Source organism: Stigmatopora nigra, chromosome 18 (assembly GCF_051989575.1).
Source record: "Stigmatopora nigra isolate UIUO_SnigA chromosome 18, RoL_Snig_1.1, whole genome shotgun sequence".
NCBI classification, from domain to species: Eukaryota; Metazoa; Chordata; class Actinopteri; order Syngnathiformes; family Syngnathidae; genus Stigmatopora; species Stigmatopora nigra.
In genome coordinates this window covers 6,034,610-6,060,482 of record NC_135525.1, presented here as the reverse complement: position 1 = coordinate 6,060,482, position 25,873 = coordinate 6,034,610, and the positions used below count along the sequence as shown (strand labels likewise).

General features: G+C 38.0%; 1 protein-coding gene and 1 long non-coding RNA gene across 2 annotated transcripts in view; both read left to right on the top strand.

The window, feature by feature from the left end:
- The window catches only part of LOC144211957 (uncharacterized), a 28,362-nt gene extending 27,456 nt beyond the window's left edge, over positions 1–906 (top strand). The window contains exon 5 of the long non-coding RNA XR_013329691.1: positions 743–906. This is a non-coding gene — a long non-coding RNA (uncharacterized LOC144211957). The remainder of the gene's footprint in view (positions 1–742) is intronic.
- Positions 907–4,152: 3,246 nt separating this feature from the next.
- Positions 4,153–25,873, top strand: part of etv4 (ETS variant transcription factor 4) — a 34,838-nt gene continuing 13,117 nt past the window's right edge. The window contains exons 1-8 of the mRNA XM_077738660.1: positions 4,153–4,354; positions 4,618–4,708; positions 4,818–4,865; positions 10,358–10,411; positions 22,423–22,555; positions 23,193–23,378; positions 23,446–23,747; positions 25,661–25,729. Coding sequence (XP_077594786.1) covers positions 4,310–4,354; positions 4,618–4,708; positions 4,818–4,865; positions 10,358–10,411; positions 22,423–22,555; positions 23,193–23,378; positions 23,446–23,747; positions 25,661–25,729 — 928 coding nt within the window. The 5' untranslated portion in view covers positions 4,153–4,309. The remainder of the gene's footprint in view (positions 4,355–4,617; positions 4,709–4,817; positions 4,866–10,357; positions 10,412–22,422; positions 22,556–23,192; positions 23,379–23,445; positions 23,748–25,660; positions 25,730–25,873) is intronic.

The window sequence follows — 25,873 nt, the reverse complement described above, 5'->3', positions numbered from 1 at the left end:
ACGTCCATGTTGGACTGAAACATAACTGCACATTGACGCCCTTAAATAGAGTAAAATCTCACCCCAGAAACTTTTTAAACCTTAATTTGTAGTCATTGTCTACATTTGAGTTAGTTTTAGCCTGCAGCATTTTCAGCCAATCCTTCCAGTTGAAAAGAATTGGACATCTGCTGCACATAGTTTAAATACAGTGATATATCATGATGTTTTTTGTTATTTGGGCCTTAGGCAGTGTATTAATGTTCATTTTATTAGCAATTTATTCATTTACATGTATTCACTAAAATGTATTTGGAAAAAATAATACAAAAATCCAATGATAATTAGCTTTAAATACTTTGATTTCAACTTTATTGCTATTGTGGAGTCCATAAACCGAGTTCTGTTTCTATTCATTTGAGTTATATTCATTATATACATTATTTTTCCTAAAACATTAATAATATTATGAAAACAGTAATAAAACTTGTATTAATTACAGGAAAATTTAAAATAAATGACTAATATTAATGCCAATTTTTTTTCAATAGTAAAATAGTAAGTTATCCTATAATAATCCACAAATTTAAAGGGACACATTTTCTTATGTCTTGTGCCCATGTATCATTGGGTTTGTGTCCGCGTAGTTGTCGGTCCGTTTCCTGTTGGCAGCCGACTTTCACAGCTGCATGGTCGCCGTGTCTCTTAAGCTCAAAACAAGCCTCTGAAAGCTATTGTGCTCACCTGATTGATCTCCCTTCAGGACCCAAGCGGGCCAGACGAGGCCGACCCACCGGGCCGGCGGCCCCGGAACAAGCGAGCCAGTGTGCTGCCAGAGGAGGCCCGGCCGCAGGTGGCTGCCCAAGTCCGATTTCCGCACCAACCGGCGTCCCGGCAACGCCACCGCCGCTCGGGGAATGAGCCTGGAGAAAAGTAGGTTGACATTGACAGTGTTTCTTAACATTTATTGAGCCAAAACACACCATTTACATTCATTTTCTCTCTCGCTTGTGTTTAAAGCTACTCAATGAAGCCTTCATATAGGCTCAGCCTCTAGTGGTTGGTTTGGGAATTGCAGAATTGGATGAGCTTTTTTTGTCAAAAACATTTCAATTACGAAACACTTTTTATTTTTTTTAATGAGGTCATTAAGCAGTTTTCCTCATACAGGTGTTGTATTATGAAAACCAAAAGGTTATCGATAAAATCCTAAGGATTGGCGTATTTTAAATAGTGCTTTTTTTGTTCATTTTTTCTTCGTTCATTTGCTTTTTTTGACATGCAAACTCGGGGATCCGTGTGAAAAGGCTCCCATTATGACAACGCGAAAGCTCATGTAAATGCACCCCATCAAAACCGCATCGGACGAGCCGCCACCGCGTTTTTTAAGCAAACACTCTCATGCTAGGTTTGTTTAGACGCCCGCATTTTGTCCCACGAGCCTCGTCGACCGGAAAATGATCGCCCGTGTAAACAGTGGCCGTGTGAAAAGGGAGGCGGGGTTTAGAGGAATCCCTCAAAACAACCACTGGGGCTTGAACCCGTGTGGGAAGGAGCCAAGGTGTGGCAAACGTGCACCTGAAAATAACCCCGTACGCTAGTGGAGGACTTTTGTTTTGTATGCAAATAGCTCTTCCTGCCAAGGTCGAATGCGGGTCGACTGGCATGTCTCGGCATTATGTTGCACGTCCCTCGGGCGCCTTCGGAATAGACGGACGGCGTCATTAAAAAATACTCTGACTGACTCATTTTTCATCAATGTAGTCCTGCTCAGATCTGATCTACTTTTTGAACTAAAAAAAGGGCGTTCTAAACCATTAGCTTCTTTTAAAGGCAATATGTTAACTACAGTCCCTTTTATTTCAAGCGTATAATTCATAAAAACAGTCTAACGTATTAGGCGAATATTTTGTAATTTAGTTTTTTGGAAGAAAAATTCTACTCAATATTTATTAAGAATCAGTTTACCGTTTTTTCTTTTTAGTTTTAATCAAATCATATATATTTTTTATAAATTCAAGTCAGAAGGCGATTTATAATTTATTTTTCTGAAAATATGTTTCAACTGTATTTTAAGAATCAGTTTTTTCTTTTTTTTAATCAAAAATATATATTTTTCAGTCAGTAGGCGACTTCTCCCAGTTAAAATAGATGAGCTTTTCTATAATTATTAATTAAAACCCTTGGATTTCTGCACAATTGAGAAATAAAGCCCCACTTCAGAAACTTCCACATCAATTTTTTTTCCAGCTCTTCTTTTCTACCTCAATTTTCTGTTAAAACGTGACTTTTAAAGTTAGCTATACCACATTCCGCGCTTCCCGTTCTGGCCCGATTGGATGTCTATCCCTTTAAACGTCAGCCAATATTAAGTCGTACATCTTTTCACAATGTCAATGTTAAGTCACAGCTCGTCACATGTATTTAAAGTAAATTCCACTCAAAGGCAATAGGTCTTGTGTTGCGACAGTCTTGATATCGGCACTTTTGTCTCCTCACTCACGTGTCACTCACTGCTGGAGGATTCGTCTCCATCGACAGACATAATGGCGCTCCATCCATCCCGCTGGAATCAATAAGCACTCTGAGCTCAAAGTGTCTCCCGTCCGTCCGTCCGTCCGTCCGTCCGTCCGTCCGTTCGTCCGTCCGTCGGCGTCCGTGCTGAGCTAGCTGGATGGCCGTAAGCCACTGATGAAGAACACGTGTGTTCCGCGGACGCGTGCCGTGACGCCCGGCCGATTGTAATCACATGTGACGGCTTTCATTTGGGGTGTAAATATTTTATGGGGCCGTGTAAATATTTCTGCTACAGCAACGGGAGGGATGACATTTCCAAATGAAAACAGGCCGCAATGGAAATTTGCATTGAGGAGATTTTGGGATGTTTTGCGTTAGGGAGAGGAAATTGTGGGGCTTTTGGGGGGAAAATTGAGTTTTGGGGGCAAAAGTTGACATTTACAGTAGGAAGATATTAGTTTTTTGTTTGCATCGATTTTAAAATAAGGCAATTTATTTTAAAAAGGTCATGAAGCGTAATTTTTTTCTTTAAATCTGCAAAATTTGAAAGAAAATGCTGGTGAAAAAAGTTGGTCATTTTGTTTAAAAAAAATATCTAATTCAGGAAATAGACTGAAATTTTGAATGTTTGATCCCAATTTACATGTTTTTTAAAATGTTTTTTGCTTAAATTTGCAAGGAATATACTGAAACAAGCAAACTGCATTATTGCAGTTTTCTGTTTGGTTTGATTCTTTTTTTATTGACCTTTTAAATAGAAATTTGAGGCAAAACTTTTGAAGTTACTGCTAGTTACAACAAACTAGTGACTAGTACTCATAGTCACATACTTCTACCAAAAACACAACTTACTGCCACTAATGCAGCATACTATCAATGCCAACTCTATTATATGTTATATATATTATCCATTCAATGTATGACTGATGTATACGTAGTATGTACATTAGTATTGCTGTGTCAGATGAAGTCCAGGCCATTGGTTTTGCTTTGTGAACAGTTGTGAAAACTTCTCCCAACTTTTCTTTGTATTTTTCCCCCACCAAAAAGTACGTTAACAGCCCAACTTTTATGTTGCCATGTCCGTGCATTCGGCGACTACAAAACCACAAAAATGCTCGTCTCGAACCCAATTGACGTCACATTCGGCGCCCCCTTTTCCAGGAGAAAAACAAGCCTCTGCAGGTTTTTCTTTTTTTGTGAATGAGACTTTTTTTGCTCTTTTTTACTCCCCCCACCTCGCCTTTTTTTGTGAATGAAAAACAACTGGAAAGTCCTGACTGCTTCGGGGATGGCGCCGATTGGCTGCCCTGGAGTCCGCGAAGACATGTGATTGGCCTGTGGGGGTGGGGCTTTGCCTTCATTCATAAGTCTTTGCATTCCCTAAGCCTTGAAACTGGAGCCCCCGAAAGAGGAAACGCACCAATCGCAAAGCCTATATAAAGGCAAAGAGAACAAAAAAACTGAAAAACAAGCGTACTAAAATCACTTTAGGTCACATTTTGAAAGTTTACAAAGCATATTTCAGCCACTGGAAATGAAACGTCGAGTGTTTGAGATGGTCGCAAAAGCGGCTTTACAACCTTGCGCTCTTTTTTTTGTGAATGGAGCTCATTATGCATGCATCCTCCATTGAGTCCCTTCTCTCCCTTCCTCCCCCCTTCTTCTCACTCCCTCCCCTGCTTTCTCGTTCTGCTCTGCTCTTTCTCACTTACTCTTCTTCCTCCCAGCTCGTCGGGCTTTTATTTTTTTTTGTTTGCAGCCTGCGCTTCGGTCCAAATGAGCGCAGTCGGCTAAACGGCCGGACCGGAACATGGATGCATACTTGGACCAGCAAGTGCCTTTCACTTTAGCAAACGTATGTACTCTTCGGGTTGCACTTTAAACGCGCACTTTTCGCCTTTTTTAGCGAGGTTGTTGTCAGGGCTTTTTTTTTTTTGGGTGAGCGTGCAAGACGGCCAGATCTACGTTCGAAACCGAACCCTCCCATTTTTAACCCTCTCCACTCTTGAGCCACTTCTTTCTCTCTTTTTTTTGGTCGAATGTGTGGTTTTTTTGCATGCTTGCTTAGTTTTTTTTTTAAAATGTTATTCTGATCATCTGTCAAATGTGTGTGTGCAGAAGTCGCAAGGAAATGGGCCCCCAAATAGACTGTTGATGGCCGCCAAAAGGAAATACATGGACACGGAATTGCCCCCTCAGGAATCTGAAGGTAAAGTCTTGTTTTAAAAATACATGAATGGGTAATAAGAATGCTTCTAAAATCATATTTGGTGCTGTTGTTTGTAACTTAAAGGTTTTCTTTTTGTATTTTATTGCAGATCTCTTTCAGGATTTAAGCCAACTTCAGGAGACGTGGCTCACAGAAGGTAAGATTGCAATATTTAGATTTATGAGTGTTGTTTATGAGCTTGGCAATATTACATGGAGTTGATTCTCCCCTCCTACCATATTTTTTGGTGGTAGTACTTAAAAAAAAACGTCTTTTTTTGAACAAACATGGTTTTCCACATGATTTTGCAGTTAGGAAACAATATATATTTGTTTTTTTCCTATTTTTGAGGGAGTCGACAAGTAATGTCACCAAAACAATATTTTTTGGAGGATTCAAAAAATGCTTAAAAAATGTAGATGGTGTTTATTGAAAAATTTGGGGGGATTCAAAGAGCACTATTTTCTTAGCTTAAATCACATTGAACAATCATGTCTTACTGACTCACTGCCATCCCTTCCAGTCTAAAAAGATGGACGTCTAACGCTGTCAATCATGGTGAATCAGTTCATATACAGTATGTGTGTGTATGCATGCATATATATTTCATATTTTGTGTGGGTCCATATTTTAGTCGTGTAAAGTTAAGTAGTAATAGTATGTTAGTAAAGGGTAACTATCACTAAAATTTCTCAGAATTCAGAAAAAAATCTCTTAAAATCGATCCAATTTGAGAAAAAAGCATTTTTGTACAACTACGATTACAAAATAAGGAAGTATCAGTAATATTAGTCTTCTTGACTGAGCTAATAGAATGCAAAGTAATGAATTTTACGCTCAAATCTCGATTTAAACGCACAAATTGAGGCCAAATGACAGTTAAATAAAAATAAAATATCATAAGGGATTGCTCGTATCTCAAGGCAATGCTGTAACTTGGAGTGATGTGCCCTTTTTTTGGCAATGGGTTAGTGCAACTACAAAGGCAGGCCAACATTGTTAAACTTTTACTGCCTCTCGACTTTAGTGTGTGTCGGGACGCGGGTGCGAGATGAACTTGTCGTTTTTGACGCCGCATGTGAATAGGGGAGACAATGGCGCCGATACGTCACGGTCACCCGTAAAAGAGGGCGGGTCAAATAGGCTGATGAGACGTGACGTCTGTGGCGAGATTGCTGTTGCATTTGTTTTGTGGTGTTTTCAAAATGCCTTTTCAAATTTAAAAGAGTTTCCAATCTAGATCCAATGAATACTTGGATGAAAAAAAATGGGCACAATGTTTTTGTACAAATAGGTGCTCAAATATTCACAGTAAAACAAGAGAAAGGGTTCTCAAATATTAAAATATACATGTTTTTGAATTTTAAATTGCATAAATGCTGGGTTTATGCAGCATAAAAGTTGGAAAAAACGTAAAAATTAAAGGAAAACTTGCATTTTTTATAGTGTTGGTTTTCCCATTTTTTTTGAACTGTCAGTATCTTAAAAAGGGAAGTATATTTTCAACATGTTTTATAGTGTAAATGATATTTTTTAAACTTGCACCTGTTTTTAAACTTAAACCAGCACACTAATGGGCAGAAAGCTGTACTATACTTGTAAATTTCTAATATACAAGTTGCCCTGTACTTATTAATATTTTGGCCATGAATTAATCAACCATAATATGAAGATGATTGATAAATAGACCCATTCTACCCAGCTACATAGTTTCAAGACAATCAATTTATGAATAACAGAGGATAACCCGACTTCAAACATAGTCTCCACAAGAACAACAACAACCTGTGTGACATTTTCCTATCTTAACCGCATCCCATCCACAACGTGAATTACTGCAAAGTTATCATTTGACTTTAAATAGTGGCTTGAGTGCAGACCTGCTTTTCCGCTCGCATTAATTAAAGACTTTATCTCCGGCGATTGTACTTGTGAGGCATCGCGAACGCCTGGCGAGCTTCGAGGGGGATTTTGACTTTTTTTTTTTCTTTAATTTCCTTTTGGCCACGGCGCGGATGCAAGTGGAAGTGGCGGACGTCGAGGAAAGCTTGTTACGGCTTGTCTTATTGGCCCTCAGGTTTAGACGCCCAGGAACTCTTACCACAAAGGGAGTTTGTCTGTGTGTGTGTGTGTGTGCAAGTGTGTGTGTGTGTTGGCTTACAAACACTTCTTGTGCGGACTTGCATCTCAAGGAAGCACTTAAGGAAAAAAAATGTATTTAAATATACCTGCTGCCACTGACGGTGATGGACGTTCGATTCATTTAGACTGGGGTCCAAAGAAAAACTACAAAGTGCACTGGTGACAATTTAATGTTGGAATTTCAGCCTGAAATTTGTGTGAAATTGATTAATCGCAACGGCGTCGTGAGATTAATCACATTGTCGTAATTGTAATGCAAGAATGAATTCAAAAGTAGTGTTAAGGAGACTTATGAATGAAAGTATCCATTTCAAAAACAACTTCATTCCTATGTGAGTTAACTCATAGTTAACTCGTAGTTAACTCACTACCTTGCCCAGTCTTAATATTCCTAAACATTATTGGCAGTATGTTTGTTTATGTATTTGGATTCATATATATGTGTAAATATGTTAGGTCTGTGATTAGTTGCATCATCATATACACAATGCAATAACAAATTCATAATGTTAATCAAATGCGTACATTTTAAAAACAACTGCTAATTTGTGAGCTCACTCATCCTAACCAGTTAATATTTATATTCCGTACATGAATTTATGTCAATGCATGCTAATATATATATGCTCCTGCATAATCTTATATAATTTCCTTTATATTTATTAGATATGGGCAAAAAATGTGGAAGTTTACTGCCATAAGATCTTTGTGATTAATCATATTGTCGTAGATACTTCCAATTATACATTTAAGGTAATGAATAGAAGTACATTTAAATAAATGAAATTGCGTTCTTTTTAAAAATGTCCTAATTCGCCTTGATTGACAGCCATAGACCTCAAACCTATTTTAACTAGGAAGGTTGGCAGTGATCATTTGACCCAATTGCACATAACGTCTCTTCTCCCCAATGGAAATGAACAAGTTAAATGCATTTGTTAACTCGGAGATAACGCATTAGCTTGCCTTGTCTAGATATTTATACATGTACTTTGTATACTGTATTTGTATGTGCATGTGTAGTCTATGGGTGTGGTTGTGCTGATGGTTGGCGGATGTTGGGATGTCGAGCCCTGGGTTTCATCAGTTGTGTGTTTTGCTGCTTTCCCGAGGCCAAACAGTAGCAATTTAGAGACTTATATTGCTATTATTGAGTTGCAAAAAGGCCGCGGGATGCTACGTCACCATACAAATCAATGCCATGTATCTGAACTGCCCTCAAAAAAGTGTGTCAGCCGGTCATTGGTTGTTTAACAGGGGGGGAAACAGGAATTATTCTATGAAATATTCATTTTGTCTTTTTGTGTTGTTCGGCCATGGTTCGTCTGGTTAATGTCTAAAATCCACATGCCACCAATGACGGATCTTTGCCAATTTTGGATGACATTTGCTCACGTGGCGTCCAAATTTGAATCGACTTGGATTCGTCAGGCAGCTGTTTATGTTGGCCGCAAAGATCCAGAGCGAGTTAACAGGCTGTTCTGGCTCAACGAGCGAGGAAATGCGCCAGGCGCCGTGACAAAACGCCGACTCGGACAGCACTTGTCATTGTCGCGGCCGATTTGTTTAGCTGAGTCGTGGCGGTCTGGATTTTGTCCGCATCGCGCACAAAAGCGTTAGATGGAATGATAAAGCGGGGGGGGGGGGGGGGGGTCTGGGGGCGACAGAACCCATTGTTTGGTTAGATGAGTTGCTTTTTTTGTGCATGGACCATTGAGAAATGATGGGGAAAATGTGTTATGTTATAAACAGTTCAAAATATGAGGCAATATTGGCAGGGAAAAAATTGGCTTTGGCTGGGAAAGGAAAGAAAATAATGTTGGAATTTTTTCGGGGGTTAGCAGAAAACCTTTGGGCTTCTGCTTCAAATATATTTGGTTCAACTTTGCTGGAATTGGGGCTTAAGTTCAAGTGGTGGGAGTAAGGAAAAGTTCAAAGTAGTAGTCAGTGTTGGTGTACTACCTTTAGAATCCTGCTAGAACAGATGTAAGGAGTCCCCTTGATAAATTTGAAGCTTATTGATGCTGTCCATACAGAATCAGATGTTTTTTTGTCCTTTTTAGATGCTATAAAACTAGAATTTTGCAATATCTGTGATTGACTGTGGTCACTATTGCACTTTGCTCAACCATATTAGTTATTTTGCCTGGAAATTCCCCCAAATTCAATCAAAAACTCCAAAATTTCCTAGAATTGACCTGTAAGTACCCTAAAATGACAAAGAATTGACACAAAATTCACTCTTTGCCTCCCAATTCACTTCAACTGGCTGTGAATACTCATTTTTTAGTACTACTATTCATCCTAACCATCAATGGCTGCCTTCAAGTTACCTTTTGATTGGAAGAAATAAACTGGTCTACCCAGATTTGTTATACTAAAACCCCAACGTTACTTCTTCATTTTACATTTTTGGGTTTCTAACCACACACGTGCGACACGTCGATCTTTCGTCTCCTTTCAAAGGCGTCCCATTAGTGAATGAAAGTCATCCCGGGTGGACGTGAATGAGTCCAGTCAGCGCCGGTCGACCAGGTGCGAGCGGCCTCAGACAGGCGCTATTGTGCTGCCGGCCGCCGTTAGGAATCCGCCGCGTCCATTCACAATTGTGCCGCGTGCACACAGACACGCAGGTTGCGAATGAGTGCCAACGCGCCCCCGCGGGGGTGCCGGGGTCATCCAATCAAAATGCAGGCGGGCAAGCTTGCAGGCATTTCCTTGTGAATGAATGAAATTGGTGAGAGACTTTTCAAAAATATCACAGGATGTGATTTAAGGGCAAAAATATCTTTTATCTTGGGCCATATAAGTGACTAATACATTTTGAAATACATCTATTATTATTAGAGACATTGTTGAATGCAAAATTATTTCAATGAGCCATTTTTTTGGGTGAAATTCTTTTACTAACATATATTTTTACATCGTTTTTTTAATGTTTCAGTTATTTCAAATATTATTGTGAATAGGTGTACATATATTCTGATGTTTTTTTTTATTTTGTTAAAAAAACAGGTTAATTTTCTCTGTTTTTATTACAAATTTAAAGGAAAAAGCTTGTTTTTGTGCACAATATTGTAGTAATTCTTTACATATGTGTGATTATGTACTTTTTTTTGTGTCCGTTTTTCATGAAAAACTTTTTTGATACTTTTGGATAGTAATTTTGTTTTAAAGAACATAACAACAAAAACTTAACTTAAGTGGCACTTAGTCACATTTCAAAGCTTCAGTCCAGATTTTAAAGGTTTCAAGATGGCATAACTTGTCAAAATTAGGCAAATATGGAGAATTTATTGATTTTTTTTTCAATGCACTTCGTAGGGTCTCAATCGATATCAGTTTTTGCGTAGTTCTTTTCAAATCATTGGTTCCAAGGGAAGTCAAACAGGAACCGAACAGGTTTGAAAAACCACGCTCACGTCTGATTAACCAAATGGAATCATAATAATAATGTGTCTTTTTCATAAAGCGTCCGTTTCTGAGTTTCCTCTGTTCTCCTTTCAGCTCAGGTTCCTGACAGCGACGAGCAGTTTGTTCCGGATTTTCACTCGGAGAACTGTGAGTACTTTGACTTTCTTTGTTCTCCCAGAGCTCATTTATCCATCAGATTGTTTTGGGGGCCCCGGAGATTTTATTGTTTATCTCATGTGATCTGGTGTCACTAGACTCGCTGGTGTTGTTTCTGGCCCGCTGTTGGGGCGGCGAGGTCAAACGTGGGCCAGCCTGACTTAAAAAAAAAGGGGGGGGGGGATAAAAAAAAAATTGGATTGTGGATTTTTCCACTGAGCTGTTCTTCATTATGTCACATGACTTTTTGGGCCAGCACAAAAAAATCAGAGGGATGTTGTATCATGGGAAATTGAGTCTAATCATATTATTCTTAGGTGATACGAATCGGGTGACTTTTGAGCTGTATCTACCGTATTTTCCGGACTATAAGTCGCACTTTTTTTCATAGTTTGGCTGGGTTTGCAACCAATGCTTAAGTATTGTTTTTTTTTAGGTTTTACATATCTGAAAAATTGTTACGTTAACAGATTGAGCCCGTTGTTCTCCATTTTACTATTGCTATTTTAATGCATGTTTGTTTTTGGTGATTCACTTTATCTAGTGATGAATATGAATAGGGAAACCCAATGTCGGTTGAACTCAAGCTTTGTGTGCGGGCCATATTCCATGATATTTTCATCATTTGCTACAGGACCCTCATTTTAGAGACCCCTCTGCTATATTGCTGTGCGGTTCGCAGAGTAGATCCAGTAGGAAAGTGGATTTAGGTCTTTGTCTAATTGGAATGCTAACTAGTGTTTGGATACGCTTCCGTTTTGTTGAAAGGATTCAGTTCAGGTGAGGTAGACGAATATTTCCCACAATATGGAAACTGTTTTGGGAATCTTGTGCATCCCATTGGAAAAACTCTTGTTCAATTAGTTGAAAAACAAAACTAATTCATTTTACTGATGTGCACCAATAGAGAAAAAGTATAGCTGGTATTTTCCAATAGTGGACAAAATAGCCTTTAGCAGACATTTGTACATGCAGTACTATTTTCGGCAATTCAATGTATACCACATTGTCCCGCCTACTCACCACGCCGTTCCCCTTCTCGTCACGGTACGTAATTCCCATGGTTCCATGCGCCGACCGACATGGAGAATAAAAACAAGTCATTCATTTAGTTGTCGTTGGACACGCTGATTTTTATCTCTGTGGCCAACAGATTGTACAGTAATGATAGTGTGCCTTTTTTTTTTACTTATATTAATGGTTTTGACTAAATTAACATTCGTGTGCTGGAAGCATGTTTATAGAAATGACATCACCATAGTAAAAACATGTTTAAATCAATTTAAAGTGAGAAAAAAGATGAAAATTTGCACAAAAATAAGAATATACGCTTTAAAATTGCTAAAGTCTTTTAGATAAATCTAGCATGCAAGTAAATGAAGTTCCACTCGTCACTTCAACATAGTTCTTTGGCACAGATGATAGTTGTGTGCACAAAAAATCTATTAATTAAATTGGTGAAAGGCGCAAAAGATGACGCTCGAATGCTAAAAAACAAGCGTCTCTTAGGTGTCGTGAATGAGCGTTCGTCAACCTCAGCTGGCCTTCCACAAGTAAGCCATTCATAAAACCGCCGCTCCTGCCCGCAAGAGTGCGTGGAAGCCGACTCGGTGTGTACGCCCACTCAAACGTGCCAAAAAAGGGGGGTGGCGCTGTTTTTTTGCTGTTGCGTAGCGCCTCTATTTGGGAAAAATGACAAGAGTTGGGAGGGAAAACTCATCTTTGCTTAGGGATTCATTGCACTTTTTTGTGAGCTTTGTTCATAATAGCAAAGCTTCGAGGAGTTTTGCACTTTAATTTGTGTTTGCATCTTTGTTTTGAAAGGCAAAAGTGAGGAAAAAAATCAGTTATCCATCTAAATTAATCATTCTCATCAGGCGTATTTTGTTTAATTTACATCTTTCATTCAAAGACAATGCTAAAAAATAATACATATTCTCAAATTTATTTTTTAGGGTTAGGGTTATATATTTAAATATGTAAATATGTTTTAAGGGAATTGTATTCTTTAAAAAAACAAGTAATCTTTTTAAATTAAATATTAGTTTTTTTTAAATAAAAAAATATTGATACATTTTGAAATTCTGGGAGAAAAACTGAATATTCTCTTCATTTGTATATAAATTTAAAACTTAAAAAGAATACTTCAAAAATAAAACTACACTCTAAAAGAACAACAAAGTTCCTTCTACTTTTTATTTTTCAATTTAAATAAAATAGCAAAAAAATAAATACTTTTAAATGTTCCATTTATCTTATTAAAACACGGTAGAGCTGTAAATATGCAATACATAAAAAAAATAAGATGAAGTAGATGCACATGCTTTGCTTTCATGCACAATGCAGTGCTGGCCAAACCATTCAATTGCTGCCAACCCTCCCAATCCAAATGAATCGGACCATGATCTCCGTCAGTAAATGAGTTTAAAAAAAAAAAGGGATTCTACGGTACAAGTTGGCCACAACTTCCTACGTAATTACTGCAAGGCAAAAAAACCAAACAATTGTCCCATAGAGCTCCAAAATCACTGGATTAGTTCACATCTTGCAACACTCAAACCGTGTGCTTGTGCTTGCGTGTAAGTGTGTATGTGAGGGAATTTGACACACACAGGAAGGGAGGGAGGGCTCTGGAGTAGCCACTTGGAAAGGACCATCAGGGAGAAAGGAGGGGGAATGCTGTCCCCTTTTTTTTCTTTTCCTTATGAATGGAGTGCTAGAGAGAGAGCTCGCACACACTTCCTGTTACGCAGGGAAGCAAGAAAATTTATGAATGGCTTGCGACAAGTGTAAACAAAGAAGGAGCCTGCTCGTGACCAAAACACGCCATTCTTTTGGGGTATTACGCAAAGAAACATTTGTATTTTTACCAGGCACAGCTGTGGGGTTTGCACTCTTGGGATGGAACGGGTTTGCTTCAAAATACTAGTTCCCCTTCGAATATGTGGCGCGTTTGAAATATCAAAAGTTAATTCATATTGTTCTATTGAGTGAATGAATAACATGCATGTGTAAATATGTGTATATATGTATGTATGTGTGCATATATATACATATGTATATATGTATTCATAAGTATATAATATATATTATATTATATAAATACATATATATATACATATGTATACACACACACATATACACATATACACACATACACATATGCACATATACACATATATATATACATATACACACATATACACACATGCACACACATATACACACATATACACATATATATATACATATACACACATATGCACACATACATACATATGCACAAATATATACATATACACACACACACATACATATACACATATACATACACATACATATACACATACATATACACATGCATATACACGTATATACATATACACATACACACATACATATACACATACACACATACATATGCACATTACACGTATACACATATATGCACACATATATTCATATGCACTCACATACATATATACATATACATATACATACATACATACATACATATACACACATATACATATGCACAAACATACATATATACATATACACATATGTACATATACACATACATACATATGTACATATACACATATACACATACATACATATATATATATATACACATACATACATATATATACACATACATACATATACACGTACATACAAATATACACACACATACATACATATATACACATACATACATGTATCATGAAAAGTACTTGTCATACATAACATATTTGCAAAGGGTGGCAGGGCAGAGCAGTTGGGTAATGTTATTTCCTTCCGCTTTTTGTCTGATAGGAACCTAAAAGTGGCGACAGCCTTCTGTGGCGCCATTTCAATCGGCGTGTGTCCCCGTCCCCGCTTGACACTTAAACCGCCCGCAACATTGTGGCCGTCCATTAGGCCACAAAGCGCCAGAGGAAGCGCAGATGAACCCGAGGGCGCCAGGGGGTCATGTCTACTTAACCCCCCGCGCCCGGGTGGGACGATTGGCCGTCGGTCCGGCGCTAAGTGCTGACCCCGTTGTGATTTGCGGGGTCACCAAGGGCTCCGCTTTGACGAACGCGCTATTTAAAGGCGTAGGGACGCTTTGTGTTGAAGGGCAGAAACTTTGACCGCCACTATTGTGCAACGCAAGGAGGTTTTCTTGTGTTTTGGTTTGGAAGACTGGTGACTTGACAGCTTGGGATTTAGGGAAATGGGGGGACGGCTTGGTCCATTCAATCCGTGTTTCCTTAAACTGTGAGACAATTTTATAATGCGTACTAGAAAAATGCCATTTCAGGGAAAGTTGCATGGGAATGCATTTCTGATTGTTTTCAATCGATTCTAGATTACTTCCTGTTGATTTTTAGGCCAATTCTGGGTCACATCTTGACCATTTAGGGGCATTTTTAAGTCACCTCTGTTGTTTTACAGCCATTACAAAGTCACTTTTGTGGTTTTCTAGTCGGCTTTTGTTGATTTTGGGTCATTTTAGATTACTTCTTGTTCATTATAGGTCACTTTGTCATTTTCCTAGGTCATTTCCTTTGAGGCAATGGTGTCACAATTTGATCTTTGGACCATGTGACTTTATGTTAATTTGGGGTCCTTTCTCCTATTTAGTTTTGGTTCGTTGCCTTTCATTCCAGATTATTTCCTTTGTATTTTAGATTAGTTTGTCTTTTGGGACCATTTACAGGTCACTTCTGTTCATTTTTGATTACTTTATATTGAGTAATCTATGATTTTGGGATACATTTTATTGAGTTAAGGTTACCTCTTCCAGATTTTAGATTTCTTCTTGCTGGTTCTGGGTCATTATTGGCTAAGCTTCAGATGATTTGAGGTCGCTTTTTGTTGTTTTATGGGCACATATTGTTAATTTGCAGGCAATTCTGGGTCACATTTGATAGATTTCAGGCCGTTTCCTGTTGATTTGAAGTCATTTCAATGTCACTTCAATTTATTTATTGTCACTTCCCGTTAATTTTTGTAACTGCAAGTCAGACACGTCTTTTCTGTTTTTCTTGTTTTTTTGTGACAATTTAACAATCTGTATCGACTCCCAGGAGTTCAAAGTTCATCCGGTGTCTACACCTGCAACGGGTGACTCACCTGTTATTTAAACAAGTTTGTGTATAAAAGCATAAAAGCAGACATTAATCTTGGCTTGCTTGCAATTTAATTGATGCCTGCGCACAAACGCGGCGCCTCAGCCAGTTTGTTTACCTCGTCTGTTTGTCACCTGGCGGGTGTGGCCTCCAACAGAGCCATGGGAAGAAAAAAAAACACTTAAATAACAGATCGGAATTCATACTGATAGTTTCGGGTGTTGTGCAATCTATTGATAGCGTGGGATCTAAAAGCGAGTAGAAAAATACCGTGTGACAATAACTGTCAATGACAACCAATCTAGTGGCGTCAATGGTACTTAAAACAAGACCAGGCTTTGATAACCTCGAGTATTTTATAAACAATTTCAGTATATACACTCAATTCGGATGATATACAATGTTTTAATAATAATTTGAGAATAAACACTCACCTCAGAAACTTCTACTTCAATTTTTTATGCAAAAATAAGTACAAAAGTGCTATTAGAAACCATACTAATGTCCCAGTCCAAAAACATTGCAGCCAATGAAGGCTATTTCTGAAATAGACCCCCCAATTGTAGATTCAACCCCCATTTGAGCCTTGTACTAAGATGCTAAAGATGCTGACTGAGGTTAATGTAAAAAGAATGATTTGTACGTTAGTAGTGTTGGTACTGAAAAGGACTAGTCGCCCACCATTCCTGTTTGAAATGTGTCCATTCATTTCACACACCAGAGCACATGATTCCAGTGACCCGCTGACACCAGCCAGCAGGCGTGCTAGCGGGGGTCGGGGAGGGGTAGCAAAGTGTTGCGCATCGATCCTTTCAGTGGAGCGACTGATAGATGGCTTGATAGAGATAACGTGCAGATAAATCAGCCACAAGAAAGACAACCCAGATGCTAGTGGGTCAAACGTGTCTTGGAGCACTTAGCCATCTTCATCATTATATTGAGGGGGGGGCGTGGTTTTTGTGAGAGGATGAACAAGAATGGTGGCCTGTGTATTTCTAGATTGTTGACTTGTTGTGTGTTCAATTAAGGGCATTTTTGAGTGTTTGGAATTTATTTCAAGTAGGATCGTGTTTTTTCAGAGGTTTGGATTTGGGCAAAAAATATTTTTGGGGAAATGTATTGTTTGACATGATTTGGTATTAGCTCCCATAAATATTTGTTTAATTTTTTAAAGGAATTCTCGCCTTTAAAAAACAAGAATGTGATCTTTTTAAATAGAATATTAGTTTTTTTTTAATTATTATTGATACAGTTTGGGTAAAAAAATATATATATATATATATTGTTTGACATTTTTTGGTATGAGCTCCCATTAATGTATAAATATGCTCTTATTTTTTAATGAATTTTCTTTAAAAAAAAAACAAGAAAGTGATCTTGTGAAATAAAATATTAGTTTTTTAAATTATTATTGATAGAGTTTGGCAGTGCTAATTTGGGAATGGTAGGCGACCAGTCCCTTTTGAGTACCAGCTCAATCAAACTATTTCGTGATAATACTTTAGTGCTAAAAAGAAAAAACAACAAGACATTCCAGTCTTGTTGGCTAACAGGATGCACGTGTGAACGACAGCCGTCATTCGTTGCCGTGATTTTCTGCGAATGCCACACTTTCGCTTCCCCAAAACCAGCTTCTCGTCCGTTCTGGCACGGCGAGAACCAGAACGTTCTAGTCCGCCGTGTCGCCACACATGGGTCGACGTGACAGGAAGGGGTGGGATGGATTTACGTAAATACACTTATCTACTTTTGCCAGGAAGTTGTACTTTCCTTTTTAGCGGTACTCGCCAGGGACGGCAACGATATGTTTTTACGAGCAGCCGCTCGGCCAATTTTTATGAGTTGAGTTATGAGCACTAGGTGAATTCTTGCTAGAGTATATTTCAGTTTAACCTTGATGATCAATACAGTTGCATTTAGCCAGGAATGGCTTTTTTTGCAACTTTATTTTCTCTATCAAATATTTCACCCAAATTATTACATTTTATTACTTTTCAGTACAAAATATCTTACATGTTTCATACATTCAGAGTATATTTATGCATAATATATACATTATAGAAATATATATATATATATATATATATATATATATATATATATATATATATATATATATATATATATATATATATATATATATATATATATATATATATATATATATATATATATATATATATATATATATATATATATATATATATATACATACATACATAGCTTATACATAATTATATATTATGTATATATATACATATCCTACACGTCTAAAAACCTGTGTATATTTTTTTAACTAATATATTTCCCCTAAAATATTTAGTAGAAAAATAAGTATTTTGTACATTTATTACTTCTTAAAACTGAGTTATTTATTTACTATTAATTTGGTATTTTTAGGACTTTTTTAGGAGTTTTTTTTAGCTATTTTAGTTGTTTCAATTTAATTTTACATGTTTTTTTTATCCCTTCATTTTTTTATATATTTGCATGTACTTATATTCCTATTTTATTAACTCTTTGACAGTACTTTCATTCATTTCAATTCACTGCAGATTTGCGAGTGGTCGCCACAAGATTGGACATCTCAGCATTTACATTGAAAGAGTCAGCTGAGGCATGAATGGGTTAAATTGAAGTATCAATACTTTCTAAGTGTGAGTACTTCTACCCATCATTGGGTTGTAAATCACCCTGACTTTTGCCGTTGTGGACGTGTCCCAGTCCTCCACTAAAAAATGACGATAAAGCCTTCCAGCCCAAAGAGCTTCTTCAACGTTATGCGTCAACGTCGTGACACGTTCTCCCCGTTGTCCACTTGACTCGCAAACGTGCCGCGTTTGCGCTTCTGACAAACGGCCGCCGAGCCCCCCGTAAATCTCACGCTCACGTTTCGGAACGGCGCGTACGTACCGTTCCAGGCCGGAGTGGCGTGCCATTAATCTGACACAGTGTTGAATCCTCACTTCCAATATGGCCGTCTTGATGTTGAATGTATTAATCGATGGGAGGGAGATGATATAATAAGACCCCTTGCTGCTTAATGGGATTATCGTGCATGATAGCTCAATTCGCTTGTACTTTCCTGTTCAGATGAACTAAAATACAACAATAAAATGTCGCAAAAAATACTTTTTGGTCGCAAAAAATATGATAAAAATATAATGCGTTTCCGCCAAAGGAAAATTGGAATAATGATTAGTATACCACTTTATTATTGCTATTTTACAAAGTAAAACTTCTTTTTAATTTTTTATAATTGGAGGAATGTTCTTTTTTCATAAAAATAAATTTGAAGACTAATAACATGCTTTAAATGGTATATAAGTGTATAGTATATATATATATATATATATATATATATATATATATATATATATATATAAAAATATGTCTCCTAGTGATAACTCTTGAACTCTATTGGATAACTTTATTCATCCCGTGATTGGACGTCTCTCACCGTCCACGGCGACCAATGAGTTATTGACGGTGTTGTTGTCTAATGTCGTTAACCATTTGCGTCAATCAATAGCTTCCTTTTTAACCTTTCAAAACCAGTGTGACAGAATCGTCTTCATTGATTGAGACCATTTGCGAGCCGGTAGGGGGTTTTACGCAAATGGCCTCCGACAAAGCAGATAAGGTCCTATTTTTAATATTTTTTGGTCACGCTCTTCTGGAAATGTTTGACAGTCGGCAGACGTCGTCCGAGTTATTGCTGCCGATTTTCAGGGGCTCCAAACTTGGCAAAGTTTTGCATAAACATCCCCGTTGAGAAGCTCCAGATCTTTTTGTCGTCACGCCGGGCTTCCCCCGCTGTTCACCCGTTCCAAAAACGTGCTCGCTGCCATTGTCGGGGATAGACGTCCAATTGGTTTGGACCTCACAGTCCCAAAATATTGACAACCAATTTGTTCCGACTAAATGTGATGACAGTACAGTATTTTGGGTAAGAATCTAGACTAAAATTCCATTGGCTGCTAACCACTTTAATCACTTTTCTACCATGTTGACTTACTTATCACTAGTTATCTTGTTGACTACTTATTATCTTGACTAGTTATTATTGTGACTAGTTATTATTGTGACTAGTTATTATTGTGACTAGTTATTATTGTGACTAGTTATTATTGTGACTAGTTATTATTGTGACTAGTTATTATTGTGACTAGTTATTATTGTGACTAGTTATTATTGTGACTAGTTATTATTGTGACTAGTTATTATTGTGACTAGTTATTATTGTGACTAGTTATTATTGTGACTAGTTATTATTGTGACTAGTTATTATTGTGACTAGTTATTATTGTGACTAGTTATTATTGTGACTAGTTATTATTGTGACTAGTTATTATTGTGACTAGTTATTATTGTGACTAGTTATTATTGTGACTAGTTATTATTGTGACTCGTTATTATTGTGACTAGTTATTATTGTGACTAGTTATTATTGTGACTAGTTATTATTGTGACTAGTTATTATTGTGACTAGTTATTATTGTGACTAGTTATTATTGTGACTAGTTATTATCTTGACTAGTTATTATCTTGACTACCTATTATCTTGACTAGTTATTATCTTGACTACTTATTGATTGATTTTATTATTTGTTATTTTTATTCATTTTTGTTGTTGTTACTTGTGCACTTTCCTACTTATTTATAGATGTATTTATTTGATTTATTATTCATTATTTTTGTTGTTTTTATTTGTTAGATTAGATTAAATAACTTTATTCACCCCATATTCAGGAAATTCCATTGTCACCGTCCTATGAGGGTGAGAATACAGACACAGCAAAGTACATTTTAGACATAAATAAATAGATAATAAATAAGTTAATGAACAAATATATAAATAAACAAGCGTGTTGCTCAAATATATATTTACACTTATATATAAATATACATATACATACATACATACACATAGATGTACATATGGTTTGTCTTAACGTTTGTGCACTGTGTGGTGAAATCCCATTATACTTCTATAATGGCATAAAAGCATTCAATTAAATCAATTCTATATAGATATATGTATATTTTTTAAATTTATTTATTTCTTTTAAACTGCCATTACTCTAGTACTTTTTGGTCATCTGTCCCATACTCATGGAATCTTGTTTTCAGGTCACGACCACTCCAAATCAGACAAACACACAAGAATAATAACTGTTATTCTTCCGCCAAACATTCACGTGGGTGTGGAAATCTCTGTAAATCGTTTTTAATCCCGACGCTTCAATCCTTAATTGGATGGCCCGCCGCATGGCGTGGGAGTACGTACGCAAAGCCCAATTGATGATTTGCGTCAGCATCAGCGGCCCAATCCCAATAAACGATTATATATACGATTATATAATAAGTGACGACATGGCTAAAAGTTAGCTTTAACTTGCAACAATAACAAAAACAACAAAAATCCATCCAGTCTTTTCACTTTCAGGCCAACGCCCTCCCGTTTTTTTTGTGAATGAAGCGCAAGCGTGCAATTATTTGCCCCGCCCCCCCGCACGCAGACGTAAGTCCACGCCCACCGAGATTCCAGACACACACATGAGTGAACGTTCCCCTCCCCCAAAGTGGAAGTGCACAGCTGCTGCTGTTTACCCTGCCGGGACCAGAAAAACATCCTGTACATGTCTCGGGGCCCAAAGCCTCGCCTCGCATAATAAACACCAGCCCTTAGTCCCAGCGTGAAGCTTCACTTTGGATGTTTTTCTTTGAGGGAGGGGGGTAGCGGGGCATTAGAAAGTTCCACAAGGATGCACCCCCGTCCCACTCTAGTTTCCTATTTGATTGACAACGGTTTGAAGTGGGAAAATTCGCTCAAATAATCAAGAAAGGACACTTTTTTTTTTGGTGGCGAGGTGCCATGTTTGCTTTTGTGGCAGACTTGTTTAGTTTGGAGGAAGTTGTTGCGTCTGCAAACGGGCGAGGAGGACACGGCGCCCTGGAATGCCGATGTGTGTGTGTGTGTTGTGTGTGTGTGTGTGTGTTGGAGGTACACACGCGAACTTTGCGCAGCACCAGAAATATGCTCTAGTGCGCCAATGTAAATATCCTGCTCGTGTGTGTGGTGAGTTTTTGTTTAGAGTGGGGGTGTCGGAGCCATCTTTGTCACAGGCCTTTGTCGTATGATGCCAAAATGGATGGGTCTATTATTTTGGAAGTCAATTCATAGTTTTGAGATATTTTGAGTTGGATGTGCTTTTGATGTGCATTTTTGGATCGAGAATATTTTTCGTTTTTGTTTCAATTAAAAAAAAAACTTTTTTTTTTTTAAATCAAGAAGACCTTTACTATGTTGTTTATTACAGAAATTCTTTAAATATTCTCTCTTTTATAGCATGCTAACATTTTTATTGTTATTCTTTGTTTACATTTTTAACCCCCAAAAAATACTTCCTTGCCAAATTCAATTAAACTGGGAGGACTGGTTGTGAATATTTGTCATTTCTGTACCAATAACGGTCCTTAACGTCCAATCCATTTTGTCTGTGTGGGGGAGAAAGAACAAACACGCCTCCCATTCAAAATGGATTGGACATCTGGCGCCATCAATGGCACTAAAAGATGACAACTCATTGATCTCTTTGAGTAATTAATCAATATTTGGAAGTAGTAATCACTCATCTCAGAAACTTTCCCTTCACAACGTATTGTACTTCAATTTATCGTCAGTGCCTCCATTAATTGGATTTTTAAAAACAATATTTTAACAATATAGTATGATGTAAGTGTGGTTGTTTTACTTTTACAGTCCATGAAGAAGTAATATGCCATTTTTGCCTTTTGAGTATACTTATGCAAAATGAAAAATGAACTTAAAACGTTCCAGAATGTAGCTAACCTGCTTTTCTGCTTCTGTTTTGTCCTTAGCGGTGGCCTTTCACAGCCCGCCCGTCACCATCAAGAAAGAGCCGCAAAGTCCGGGTTCGGACCCGAGTCAGTCGTGCAGCCATAAGCCCAACTTTGGCTATGCGGCCAGTGGAGAGCAGTGCCTTTATGCCAGGTACGTGTCCACATAGTATGGCATCTAATCATCCTATTGCTGTCAGTTTAAATGGGTTTCTTAACTTAACTCAAATTCCTAGCCAAACTGAGTAAAATGCCACTTAATTTAGAAAATCTGGTCATTTAGACAATTAAAAAATTGTGTCTTAAGCCCCCAAATCAAGGAGAAATCCTCGCCTAGAAAACTTCTAGTTCTTAAACAAGGTAACAGTTGAATAAAAAGTTATCCAAGTGAATTTACAGTCTCTAGAAGGTTTATCCCTTCTTAAAAAAAAGGTATTTGGCATATTTTGAGGACACCAAAAAGAAAGTTGTATTTTCTGTAAGAACACAAAGGTCCAGAGTGAAAGTTGATATTTCCACCTTCTCAGTTTCTAGAGTAAATGTTTTAGGTCTTGTCCCAAGACTTACTCCATATCCAAGTAACAAACAAATAAGTCCTCCACTTTTCTACCTCCCAAACGATGGCGCCATCATTATAGCATTCAGCACTCAATGAGAGTTATTGTCCCATCTTTATAGGCTGCACTCTATTATATTGTAGTAAACATCTAAAGAAGCCAAGTGCTTGTTTGTAAAAGCACCCAATCATAGTCCCAAACTTTGTCAACTCACCCTCACCTCATCTTCCACAGTGCCTATGAGCAGAAACGGGCAACCCCGGGGGGCGCCAAGCGACCCTGCCCCGGCGCCCCCATGTCCCCCATGCAGCAGCATTACTCGCCCAAACCCGCGGCGGCCGGCCGGCCCGACGCCGGCTACATGAACCCTGCCGCCGCCTCGCAGCCGTTGGCCACCAACGCCTTCCCCCACGTCAGCAGGTGAGCCCCTCCGACTCATCCCGCGGCCATTTTCTCGCATTTCCAACCTTGGGGTGCACTTTTGTAGGTATCAGGGCCCCTCAGGAGACCCCGTGTGCGCCCAGTTCCCCTTCCAACGAATGCCTTCCGCCCCGGCGGGACACGGGAGCAACCCGGGTGGCGCCCCGGGCGGGTACCACCGGCAGCACTCGGACCCTTGCGTGCCGTATCTTCAGCAGAGCTTCAAACAAGAGTACATGGACCCCATGTACGAGAGGGCGGCGCACTTGGGGGCGCACGCCCCGCAACACCCGAGTATGCAAGCGCACAGGTTCCCACCGGCGCATTTGATGGTCAAGCAGGAACCAGCAGACTTCCCTTATGACTCAGGTGAGGAATGATTTTTTTTTTTTTGTAGGGGGGCCTTTTTTGTGTTTAAGAATTTTTAGTACAACCTCAAAAAATTTTTGTTTTGTTTTCTGAGTGCCTTTGGGAATGATAGACGTCTGCTTATGTGGCGTCCAATCATCTGATTGAAATAAGTTTAGCACCAGTCGATGTCCAATCCATTTGATGTGGGAGGGTTGCCAGTGTTGGCGTTGATTCAAAACGTTTATGGACACTTTAGGGTGGATTATATCTATCATTTTGTGTCACAGGTGTCAAACACATGGCCTACTAGTTCATTTGCGTTAGAATTTCATAGTTTATTATTTTGCGTTGTTCAAAAAAAATTGCTCTTCATAATTTTCACCTATTATATATTGCATTTATAACAATACATTTAGTGTATTTAATGTTAAAATGGAAATTTAAATAAGTAAAAAATCTCCTAAAATTGAAATTAAAGCTTGTTAACACTGATAGTCATCCAATCTATTTAAAGTGGGAAGATGACATGCCAACCCTTCTACTTCACATGGATTGGATGTCTTGTGGCAGCCATTGCAATAATATTTTATCCTACTTAAAACAATCATTCAAAATCAAATTCCCCCCTCAACAAAATATTAAATGCATTAAATTAATCAAATTAAATTAAAACTCTTTCAACTCAACCAATTTAACTGCCACGAGTACGTTTGCATTCAAATATCGTCTAAAATCCTTTTTTGTCAAGCCGATGATGGTGGGCAAAACCCCCTGTCCAGCCACTCCCACCCGAAGCCCAACGAGAAAAAGAGAGAGAGACGCTCGAATTACTGCGGCGATGCTCCTTTTTCCATTCCCAGTTGATGGGCTGCAGCAAAAGGAAGCCGGCGGTGCAACGTGAAACCCTCACGCCTCCGTCGGGAACTCTAGTCTTTCCTCTGCCCTCCATTTTCTCAATGAAATTCCTCCACCGCAGGGAGAGAGGGAGGGAGAGAGAGAGAAAGGGAAGTAAAGGGGGAAGGAGAAGGTGTGAAAACACCACAAAGTTAGCTTCAAAAATTAAATAAAAACTAAACTGGGAGAATGATACAGTGATAGTGATCATTTTGTCCATTACTAACATGAAGCACACTGTAAAAAGTGCTGTCATGGGTCAAATTCTGCTAAAAAGTATTAATTCATTCATTCAATAAATCATTTTTCTCCTCACTTAAATTTATAATGTTTTATGTAGATAAAAATACATTTTTTCCTTTAAAAAAATTCAATTATTTCAGTTTTTAGGTCAAAATTTGTCCTACTTTTTTTAGTTTCTTACTTGTTTTTCCTCATTGAACAAAAATGAATGTATTGAAGTAATGTTGGTTTCCCCCTCAGGCCAAAAATAAACCCAATTTATTTTTGTTTTAAAATAATGAATAAGTTCCAGTCAGACTCAATGACATGTGGATTGGCGGCGTTGCATTCCGTTGCGGTGACTCACATCTGCACCTTTTGTGCTCATTATGTTGCCTTGTTTTTCTCCCTCACATTTACACGTCAATATGAGGGTTTTTCAACCCTTTCACTAGAGCAAACAGCCATTTATAAGTTGAAACTTGAGACTTTCGTACACCAAGTGTCTATTTATGAAGTCATTGCGTCACGATAGATGTCCAATTTATTTCTAGTAGGACACTTAGTTGTAAAAGTTTGTTTTTTGTGGTGACTCTGAATGTGCCAACCAGTTAAGGCTTTAAAAAAATGACAGTTTGTGGATTAACAAGTTCATTGACATTGCGCTATGTACTATAATTGCCTTTGAATTATCTCATCACATCTCATTTTCTGAACCGGGGTGCTAGAGCCAATCCCAGCCCATTGTATTGTCTTACTGGCAATTAATAACACATTAATTTTTGTATGTTTATTTTTATGTATTTTTTTTACAGATGTTTCGGGCTGTTCATCCATGTATCACCACAGCGAGACCTACCCGCCCCCACAAGTGGCTCCTGAAGGTAATTGATGGACGCTAAAACATGCCATAATATATAATAGGTCACATTTTTGCATACGGGTCCAAGTCACTTGATTTATTTTTATTAAGAAGAGAAAAACACATCCAAATTTATTTGCATACTGTATTTACTGGACAACTAAAA